Raw genomic sequence first — 11,594 nt, forward strand, 5'->3', positions numbered from 1 at the left:
TTGTGATGTGCGATAAATAAAATTGACTCTGGAGTTTTTTACTGTAATTTAGGTGTCCAGGAAATGTACAAGCGAGATGAGATGTAATAAAAGTGATTCTTTATTTCATCAGATTGTCTGATGCCTATTTAATGTAGTTAACTATAATTTCACTGCCCTGGCAGCTCCACACGTAAATTTGCTCAGCTGAAAGCATCGGTCTAACTTCATACTGTTTACTGGGAAGAGGATTGGTAAGAAAAGGGGATTTTTAGTCGTACCTGTACAGAAGTGCAGCCCGTGGTGGCTCCTCCCTCATACCTCCCCTGATCTCAGGAACCAGTTAACTTAACAAGCTGAGAGTAACAGGTGTATGAGAGAAGTAAGCCACACACACATTTAGCACAAGCACAACACTCCCTGACTGTTCCAGGGGAACCCTGCCCCTTCTAGGAGCATTAGGGTGGGCACCAACCAAAAAAGGATTTACAGGCAAGACCAAAAAATACCCTTTTTCCTTTCAGCCCATGGTTGACACTAGGGTTATGGGATGTCCTAAAGCAGTCCCCCTACTGAGCTGCACTCAAGACCCCTCACAAAATCTGCTGAGGCAAAGGTGTCAAATCTGTAAAATTTAATGAACGTATGTGCAGAGGACCACGTAGCTGCCCTGCAAAAGCACTCCGCAGAAACCCCAGCATGCGCTGCCCATGAAGTGCCAACTGACAGAGTAGAATGAACCTGCACTGGCTGTTTTGCCAATAAGTAATCCTGATCCAACCAACGCGCCAAAGATAGGTAGGTTACCTAGGTAACACCATTCTATCCTCATAGAATACCAGACACGGTGAACGATAAGACAAGGCCCTTAAGTCAGAAGATCAGCTGAATCCAACGGCTCAAAAGGAGCGCACTGAAGTTTCCGGAGGACCAGGGGCAAATCCTGGGGGTGAATTAGAGGAAGAACAGGGGTTTGTAGGTGTAATATGCCCTGCAAGAAGGTGTGGATTGTAGACCTCGGGATCATAGAGGTTCAGTGTGCACCACTGGAAATGCCTGTGCCAAACATTGTAATTAATTAATCTTGGCAGAGGAAGGCTTGTGAGCGGCCAGTTTGGTCCGGATGACATGGTACAAGAAACCTCTGGACTTTAAGAGTTAAACTAGAATTAGTTAACCTAGTCATAGAACTGCAGTTAATACGAAATGCTTTTGGAGAACCTCCTGGGACTGGGCTAACAGAAAGAAGTCGTCTAAATAAGGGTAAATGCAAATTTTATGCTAGCGAACAGACACCGCCATCACCACCTTGAAGACATGTGGACAGGCCAAAAGGGAGGGCTCAGAATGACTGTGACCTACCTCAAAGCAAATCAATTACTGGTGGATTGGAACATGGGAGGTAGGTATCCTGGATATCCAGGGATGCCATGAAGTCCCCCAGTTCCAAGGTCTGGAGGATGGATTGGAGAGACTCCATTCTGAACCGTGGCACTCTTAAAAACAAGTTGAAAATGGGACAGAAGAATCTGAACCAAGAAGAGGTTGGAATAGAAGCTCCTTCCTTCTCTGAAAGGAAAGGGCATAACCTAGTGATACAATCGCTAACACCCAAGAGTCAGTCGTGGTAATGTGCCTGACTTCTGGACTTCGCCAGTGTCTACAACACCTGGATATGACCTCTGGGGTCAGGAAGCGGGCATGTCCACCTGCTTAGGGACCAGACGCTTGCAGGACCAAGCCTGTCTAGATTTGTTCTTTTGTGTCTTGGGGAATGAAGACCGGAATCTCTAACTTGACCTGAGGGTGAATGAATGCATGAGCACCCTTTAATTATATTCCAGCTGAGTTCCACACTGATTCCAGGGGGAATTGGTGTGGCCACCTCTGTAGTGATGTGGCTGTGGAGGAGTCCAAGGAGCATTACAGTAGTACCGCGTTGCATTTTTTTTGGGGCGCCGTGGCAGACTGAAGGGCAAGAAGGAGGTAGTCTGTGCTGCCTGACCAGCCTCATGGTGAGTAGAGCTTACTACACAGTGCCTCTCCCAACCGCTGCCCACGGTGATAGACCAACACATTTTATCGGGTGGGAGGTAGGCACTGGGAATGCACACTACGGCTAGGAAGGAAGTAGAGGAATGTCACAGCAGAGCCTGGCATATAATATTACTCTAGACTCAAGCTGAATTAATTTGCAATGCTTGGGGGGGGCTGTATTAGTACAGCCTCAACTCTTCTCCCACCCAGCTTTGCACATTATACAGTCACCCCCCCCCCCCCCCCCCAGCATTGCACATTAATTTAATGTGCAATGCTGGGAGGAGAGGCTGTATAACTCTAGGTGCAATCACTGGATATAATCTACAAGTCTTCATTTTTCACAATTGATATGTCAAATACAAACTTTTTTGAATGTATGGAACCCCCTTATAGGTTGATGTGGTAATTTTATTTATATACTATTTCTTGATGTACACAAGTATAATTTAATACCTGAAATTTTTGCAGACCTGTGTTATTGTTCTGCCAATATCAATTCACTGCTGCACTGGAACAGACAGTCCTAATGACTGACTAACACAGTAACAATCTAATAGAACATATTTGTAAAACACCTTTGAGAGCTGGTGACGTGACTTGTGCTAAATATCAAATCATACTATGGCCCAAATGTAACAGCCGGTGAGTAGATCTCAGTGATTTAGCGGATAGATTTAAATTGCTAATAAGTCAACAGGTCAGAGCAGGAAGTTACATTTAAGCGTATAATTGTTTTACTCCTTTTCCACCTATTTTTGACTAGCCACATCAGTACAATTTATGTACCCACACAAAAGGATACCTCTAATAATGTTGCTTCTTTCTCCACACATGGTACAGGCAATCCACCCCTAAGTGACTAAAGATTCTTTAGATTGTTTTCCATACAGGAGACCCAAAAACCATAGCAAATGCGATTTCGTGATGAAATAAATGCACCGTCTCAGCGAGATTCCAGGATGCTTATTTTAGCATTTGTCAAATGTAACTGCAAACAATCAACACAGACATCGATATAACTGAAAACTTTTAATACAAAAGAAATAAACAGTACACAACACGAGTAAGGAGGTGGTTATAAATCACATCTGGGTGCTAGTCTTCTAGCGAATCAGAGGTTAGGGACCTAGGAAAGGGGTTTGGTCAGTCCATCTTGATAGTATTATACTCTTTCCAGCGCTTCCAACATTATAATGCTGTTCCCTCGTATAACCTGGTGATAAAGAGATCAAGAATTAATGACCAAACTGCTAATAACAGGATTTTGTCATAGAGTTCGCCAATACGTGCTATAGTGTGTATTTTACTCTAAATTGCCGGCCCGGGATTCAGTTTTCCAAACTGAGCAGGTCCCCAGGGACATTATCTAATGCTGTGGAAGCTGTCAGGCAGCCTTCGCAGTGGAGTGGGTGCAGAGCAGCGGACAGCACCGGGGAGCAGGAGCCGGGGACCATGAGACCTGCTGATGCTGGTGAGAAGCCTTGCCTCACCTCCCCAACCACACCTCTTCCCAAAGTCACCTCACCTCATCCCTTCACCATTATCTCACTCCCTCTCGTTATCACCGTATGTTGCCTCATCCCCTCTTGCCCCCGTCACCTTACCCCTCTCATCTCAAGCCTCCACCCCCTCCTTCCTTTTTTCCGCTTTCTCCCCATCCTCTTTTCTTTCTCCCATGCTCTCACCCATTCCATCTGTCACCCTTCACCCCCCCCCCCCCCCTTGACACCTCTTTCTCAACCTTCACTTACTCCCCCTCTTTCTCACCTCTCTGTTCCTAGTCTCTTTCCCCTCTCTCCCTATCAGTGTCTCCCTTGGGGACAGGAGTTTACCTTACAAGTATGCGATGGGACCCAGAAAAAGCAGATTAGAACTGCAACCCAAGTCAGGGCTTCCAGCAACGGTCTCTTTATGCAACAGAGACTGACTTTGAACTCTGCTGATCATTCCTCCAGCAGCGAGATCATACGTCTCATTATACTTACTACCATGCCAATTGTGTTCTGTTGCCCGCTTCCTGACAACTCTGTGCTCTCATCTATCACCAGGTTCATGAATGGGTCAAATCCTCGCAGAATTCCTTGGACATGTCTACCACCATTTAATTTCACTGCAAAAAAACAAATACCCGTCTTACACAATTTGCATAGATCTACATTTTAAAATTTGTAAAGCTGTAACATAGGATTTAGTGGAAACACATTCCATAACTTGCCTCATTTATTACTATTGTGCGGGATCTGTGTACACAGACCTGTCTGCTATAAAACATGGATTACATGCCTCCATAGTTTATAGTTTTGTTAGGAAAGCATTCAACCATTATACTGCAGTCAACTTGAATAGGGGATTAAAACTGCACTACCGAGAGAGGACAAAAATTAGAGTGTAAACTAATTTAAAGATAACTCAGCTTGATAGCCAACTCCACCGTCCAGCACATGTCCAGTTTATTAATTGCCCTCTATTGGTGTCTCCTCTCAAACTCTCCCTTTCCAACTTACCCCCTAGGAAAGTCATTTTCTGTCTTTATAGTAATATAAATTCCTGCTGTTTGCCAAATGCCCTTCTCTTTAGGAATAAATGGCAGATGGACTTGGGTTCTCTTCAGGATGACCACTGGTCTCAGATTCTGGGATCTATTCATTATACTTCGCAATGTGTTTGATTTAGACCAGTGGCTCTCAAACACGGCCCTCAGGACCCCACATAGTTCACGTTTTCCAGTTCACCCAGAAGGTGCACTCACAACTCACTGACATTTTAAAAATTCCACAGGTGGAGCTAATTATTTCATTTGATTCTGTGAGGAGACCTGCAAAACATGCACTGTGCGGGGTCCTGAGGACCGACTTTGAGAACCTGTGATTTAGACAGATCCACTTCTTTATAATGCATACATCATCCAGTACACTTGGGGTCTTGCCCATAAGAATACTAGTATTCCCATAATCTGCCCTAATTGTAGAACCCTTGACTTGGCATTTGTTGTGGGACAGTCCTTGGGTTCATAATTAATGACAGCTGGTTTGGATTGACATTTTATCACATTTTTCATGCCTTGCCAGATGCTAAATAATGTTTATTTGGCTTCAATTTGGAATATTGGCGTAAGATCCTATCTGCGGATAGGTTTTAGAGCCAGTCAACTGTAGCTAAAGTCAGAACCGGAAAAAATATATTTAGGGTGCTCCACATTGAGCTGGATTGTCAAGCAGCTGTTACTGTAACAAAGGGGACATCACTCAAACGTAAATACAAAACAAGGGTAGTCACTGCATCTATAACCAGGTATCAATTAGATGTATGTCACATTTAATAACCCATTAAAATCACAAATAAAATGGCATACTGAATAAATTAGAAGTGTAAATAGTCATCCAGATTGGACAAGGTCTAGCTGTAGATATCGTATGTATCCATTCTTATGGTGTCCTGGTAGGGGATACCCAAATTTGTAATACCTAGGCTAGTGTGGTCCCAATTTCCCTCTGTTGGAGTGCAGACTACCCCCTCCCTCTTGAAGAAACTGCTGTCACAGTTTGGAGGTAGATGCAAGGTCCGCTCTCATGCAGCGGTGGCAAAGGTGTTTTGGTTAGGGTATCCACTGGCCAATAAATCAGGTCCAGGACTGGTTCGGACTTAAGGTGCTGGAGTTTGTGGTGTCGTCTAATGTGGGGTAGAGGCACTGACACTTTTCACTTTTTCACTTTTCAAAGCTTTATTTTATTAAAAAAGCTGCACTTAAGCAGTGAAAGTCGTTTACTAAAAATCTGATTATATTGCATACAAATTAAGCATAGATTGCTCCGAGTGTATACCCCTGATCGATAGTGATGCGCAGTGCCACGTGTCACCATCGCCTGACTAGATTTTGACTACATGTAATCAAAATCTAGTCAGATTGCTTAGCAAGTAATGTCACATCGCTCCTTGTGTACAGAATGAGTGATCTGCAGCACTCCCTGTGAGCTTGTTTTTGCTTAAACAATATTGCTTAGCACAGACTGCAGCACGTGTATAAGCAATCTATATGCGGATCTAGATGCTGGGAAATCTCCCACTCCAAAATTGCTCAGCACAAAAGTTTAGCAAACATCTCAACATGTGTATGCTCCTTTAGGTTGTTTAAAAGTCTTTTGCGGCATACACACGGGGCGATTTCAGCCCTATTTCTAAGCGATCTGACTAGATCACTTAGAAATTAAGATCAGATCGCTTTGTGTGTAGGTCCCCCAGCGACGGCGATATGCAGTCCCGCTCGTCGGCAACGCCGGACTAGAGTTATACTTGAGTGTTCAGAACGCTCAGCATGGAGGCTCAGTCACACTGTGAGTATGTGGAATCAGAATAAAAAAAGTGTACTTTATTTGGAAAAAAAAAAAAAAAATAGGCCAGCTCACAGAAACTAGAAAATCAACATGATGTAGAGTGGGAAGCACTGTGCTACTACAATATTACTGGCATCAATACCTGGTTTCACATCATTGTGCATAATTTATGTTTGTCATGATACCTTTGATGTTTAATACAATGTAATAGTGTTAACTTTAAAAAATGAGGATACATTTGTTACACGCAACATAAACAGTACTTACATGACAGTTTCTTGTCCATGAACCTAAAACACATTAAATCAGACATTAGTTAAAAGTAAAGTATAAACAAATGTTTACAAGATCGAAGTTTAATAACTGCAAATCCTAGAGACCTATAGGTTTTCTATCTACTTCCCTGCCCTGTGCATTTGAGGATGTTTGCTTGTTTTACGATCTTTTGGAAACACTGCTGCACAAAACTAAATGTGCAGAAAGATGTTAAGGTTTTTTTCTTCAAACCAGCCTGGTTTTGCCATATAAATAAATGCCGCTTTAAGTTTACAGACAGACTTATCCAAGTCCCACACAGACAAGTAACAGTTTCACCCATAATCTGTTCCTCTAACATACTGCTCAGTTTAGCCATATTTACATCTTAAGTTAACCATAAGCATGTGGCCCATTACACTACTGTATACAAGATCTAGTCCCCTCCTCAGGTGCTGGAGAACTAAAGGGCTTTCTTCAGAGGAAAATGCTGTTGCTCCTTGGCAGAGTGGGAATCACTTCTGTATTTGTGCCATGCCCTCTAATACCCCTTTTACACCTGAAAAACAGTCTCTCGGTTTGAGCTTAATTTAGAAATAATGTCCTTGATCAGCAAGACTACCCCCACTTCAGGGCACCCCATGTATACAATACATGGCGGCACAGCAACACCCAGGGTTTACTTGTGCAAATGCCGAAGCATTGCGTCACACACCCTTGTGATGGCTTTCCAATTCACATATGACCACCACATACCGCAATACGTACAGTGCGCAACCATTTTAGCAGCCAGAACATAAACAGGGCAGCTGTACTGACTGCAGGTACCACAGGGGAAGGGCGAGTGAGGTCATTCAGGCTGGGACCAGTCATGTTAGACATAGCAAAAAATAGAGCTGGTGCCCCCAAAGCTGCTCTGGGATTAGAAAGTTTCCAGGGAGTCTTGCAAACTATGCTGAAACTTGTAGAGCAATAAAATCTGCAAGAACCTCTGTGATAAGTAACGATAAGGGCTACAAGCGGTGCCCGGGGTAAAGAAAGACCCCCGATTTTACTGAGGCCTCTCATAGTAGTGTGTACCAGGGAACAGCCACCCCAACCAATCCCCAGTTCCCATAATGACCCATCCGGGGCTCTTACTTTTTCAGCTCGGGCGGGTGTGCTTTACTCATTTTCAGTCCTCGTGTAGTGCCGACAGCTCCGAACACACAACGCTCCCTGCTGCTGCCGCCTGAACCTGCGGAAGTCGCACAGCAGTGACGTAGACAAAGCGGAAAGGGCGGGGACTACTGGGCCACCGCAGCCATCCTTGTATTGGGCAAAACCAGGTCACGCTAATATTAAAAGAATGCATTCTAACAATAGTGGCACAAATAGTTTTGTCACAATCCCCGTTAGTGGAAATCCCTTTTTGCCAGGAACAATAATGGTAGCCACACGTGCCGAGCTGCTGTTAGTTTCCGGAGGTGACGTTGAGTGAGGGCGGAAGTGTGGTTACATGTCCTTGGAGCGCATGCTGGTGCTGGCTGGGAGACATGGCAGAGGAGTATCAGAGCCGACTGCAGAATGCGGTGGATTCCATGGTGAAAAACCTGGAGAGAGAGAACATAAGGAAAATGCAGGTGGGGGGCCGGGTATAAGCATCATTTGAAACATTTAAGTGGAGTTGTTGCCTATAGCAACCAATTAGCGTCTGTATATTTTATATGGATGTACTTAATAGGTAGAATCTGAGTCCTATAGGTTTGATACATCTTCCCCACTGAGGCTTTTTTCAGTTGACCTCTAAATTAATGCTTTAATAATCATTTAATGACTAGGGAATGGAGGTACATGTGTGGTATGGAAGACCTACAGTGTCTAGACCTGTCATTATGATGACAGGTAAAAGTTTGACATGACAATGGTCAATGCAATGCTTGCCAAGCTTTGGGCAAGGTGGCTCATTCTGCTAGCATTGTGCTCATCACAAGTTACTATTCCTATCCATAGTCCATGTGGTTCGTAAATCAAGCAATGCATGCAGTATAAATCTAGTCAGGCAATGGCATATACACACTGAGTGATTTGTGCCTAATTTCTAAGCGATCTAGTCAGATCGCTTAGAAATGGGTCTGTAATTGCCCCATCTGTATGCCCAATTAGCCACATGCCACGTCTAGATGGAGGTATTAAGTGTCCTGTCTACTATTGACTTACACCAGGCATGTCGAAAATATGGCTCTCCAGTTGTTGTGAAACTAAAGGTCCCATCATGCCTTGCCACAGTTTTGCTTTTAGGGAATGCTAAAACCATGGAAAGGCATGCTGGGACGTGTAGTTTCACAATAACTGGAGGGCCACAGTTTGGACATGCCTGACTTACACCTTTTGTTAATTACAATTTCTCTTTTTCTAAAAGTACTGCTTATTATTGCAGCAATTAGGGATCAGGGCCATCTTTATTTCATAAAGGTAATGCTGTTATTAAGTTCTACTATTCCTCAATAAATAAATAAATCACCAGTGGGGTTATGAGGGTTATTGAAGTGTATGGATAGTCTTTACATTTTCTGCAGTGAGACCGCTCTCGCTCTTTGCACTAAAATTTACAGATTGAAATAAATGAAGAAAAAGAAAACTTCTATAAAAACTCTTCATCCATGTTTGTTAGAAAATTGAAGAATATAATAAAATGCTCGATGTCTTCACAACATACTTTTGTCATCGATGGGGGAGAACCAGACGGTTTCTCTACATCGATTGGCACTGCAGAAACAATGTTTCTTTTCTTTTTTTCAAGGTGCTGGTACACGGAGCATAGCTCTACTCCCCCCAACAACCCTGAAGTCCCGCCCTCATGTTCTGATTTGCCTATGGGCCAGTCAGTCAAAGAGAATGGATGGCCATCTGGCTGGGGGCGTTCCAATACGAAGAAAACACTGGGCGTCCCCATGTGAATGCAGGCGGGCACCTGTCGGCTTGGGTTGGGCGGCTGAGTTCACTGGAAACTCAGCCTGACGCCGCAATACTAAGTCAGCGCAGACCGAGTTAGATTTGCAAGCAGGGGAAAAATCCTTCGATGGTTGGCTACCATCGAATGATTTTGCCCACATACGCTACCCTGCTAATGGATGTTTATCCAAAACATCCATTCACTGTGCGGACTGTGGCGGACGCTGGCTGGTGGCGTTAGAAGGATCACTAAGCAGCAAATTTTCTCTGCCAACCAAGAACCAACCAGAATCAACCCCATAGTCCAAAAATATATATTTTAAATACTTTATGGCCACAAGGTGGCAGCACTTTGCCATTAATTTTAATAGATCTGAAGACAGGGTCCCCTGTGTAGTATCAAAACACAAATTGGTAGTAGTGCACAAATCAGTAAAGTGTACTCCTATCAGATAATAAAGTAGTGTAGTCTTATCTGTGAAGCATTTGGTGATTCTGGTTGGTTTGCAAAAGCAAACTCCTTTAATGGACAAAACCATGTGCACTGCAGGTGGGCAGATGTAACATGTGCAGAGAGAGAGAGTTACATTTGGGTGGGGTGTGTTCAAACTGAAATCTAAAGTGCAGTGTAAGAATAAATCAGACCGTATTTCCTCTGCACAGAAACTAAATAACTCACCCAAATGTAACACTCTGCAACCTGTAACATCTGCCCCACCAGCAGTTCACATGGTTTTGTCCATTAAAAAAGGCGGTTGCTTTTGTAAACCAACCAGGATTACCCCCTAGATGTCCCTGATTAGTGTGGCTATCTAAACTTGTTCATAAACATAAAATGACAGGTTGGTCACAGATAGTGTAATAAAGAATAAAAAATAATGTATTTCAGCCAAAACAATTTCCCTACTTATAGTTCTCATTTTCTTTCTCCTCTCTGACAGCCTGAATGATATTCAGTAGCTGGGATATGAACACATATTTGGCGTCAGACAGTGATACTAGTGAACTCTGATCAGTCTGCTTGTCAAACAGTGAACGTCCCCTGGTGTTTTATTATTGACTCTATGGGCAACCTTTGAAAACGTGGCGTTCTGCCAGGTGGATGCAGATCACTATTGTCACTCTTAGTGCTTGTTTAGTGTTCCTCATCTCAATGTTTATGGTCCTTCCTCACCCCCTGACTCCCTTCTGCACCCACCCATTATTGCTGATAAAGTAAATTTAGGGCTAATAATGAAGAAGTTGGAAATAATAATGGAAGTTGCAATCCACATTAGAGAACCACTGTGTTTTCAAACTCAAAGTTGGGATTCCCTCCACATGATCCCTATTTTTCCTTGATTGTAGCCACGGGTTTGGAAGCCTTAGCAGCAGGGAGTTGACAGTGTCCTGACTTACTAGTGACCTCAACTTGGCCATGGAATCGAAATATCGCTGGGGAGAATTGGATTGGCGGCTGCTTCTTTGATAAAAACATTAGTGGAGATCAGAGTTGAGCTCCCAGAAAAATGTTAGACAGAATCTAATTGGTTACTCTGGGCAACAGCATATCCTATTTTTAGAAGCTTAATAACTCCTCCCCCTAAGGGGGGTATTCAATGTCTGTCGTGCTCCTGCAGCCATCTCCCGACGGGGCCCTATTCAATGCTGTCTTCCCCGACAGCATTGAACAGGGGTTCTCGGCAGAACGAGCCCGACTTCAGAAGCTGTCAGGCTCGTTCTGCCGAGAAAAGCCGGAAATAGTCGAGCTCCAGGCCGGAGCTCGACTATTTCCGGCCTCCGCTCACGGCCACGCCCCCTGCTTGGCGGCCGGGACATTGAATCCCGACTGCTAAGCTACAGTCAAGCAAAGCAAGAACGGGACAGGGGCACTCGACAGCCGTGCCCCTGACATTGAATACCCCCCTAAATATTTAACTAATAGTTCAGAATGTTTTTTTCTTCTAGACATTTACCTTCTGCCATTGGTAGCCACCTATTCCATTTAAGGTAGTCTTCAGTTTTACTTCTGACAGTTATTTATAAAGCACATACATATTCCACAGTGATATTTCA

General features: G+C 43.7%; 2 protein-coding genes across 2 annotated transcripts in view; one reads left to right on the forward strand and one right to left on the reverse strand.

The window, feature by feature from the left end:
• Positions 1 to 3,033: 3,033 nt before the first annotated feature.
• SNRPG (small nuclear ribonucleoprotein polypeptide G) lies at positions 3,034 to 7,878 on the reverse strand. The gene is made up of 4 exons (XM_083184536.1): positions 7,746 to 7,878; positions 6,618 to 6,640; positions 4,005 to 4,129; positions 3,034 to 3,232 (listed from the first exon to the last, which is right to left on the reverse strand). The coding sequence occupies exons 1-4, from the start codon at positions 7,775 to 7,777 to the stop codon at positions 3,182 to 3,184; spliced, it is 231 nt and encodes a 76-aa protein (XP_083040662.1). The 5' UTR covers positions 7,778 to 7,878; the 3' UTR covers positions 3,034 to 3,181.
• A 122-nt stretch (positions 7,879 to 8,000) lies between these two features.
• The window catches only part of TIMCC (TIM double twin CX3C motif chaperone), a 9,036-nt gene continuing 5,442 nt past the window's right edge, over positions 8,001 to 11,594 (forward strand). The window contains exon 1 of the mRNA XM_083184535.1: positions 8,001 to 8,227. Coding sequence (XP_083040661.1) covers positions 8,141 to 8,227 — 87 coding nt within the window. The 5' untranslated portion in view covers positions 8,001 to 8,140. The remainder of the gene's footprint in view (positions 8,228 to 11,594) is intronic.

Source organism: Crinia signifera, chromosome 4, assembly GCF_055691185.1.
Source record: "Crinia signifera chromosome 4, ASM5569118v1, whole genome shotgun sequence".
NCBI lineage: Eukaryota > Metazoa > Chordata > Amphibia > Anura > Myobatrachidae > Crinia > Crinia signifera.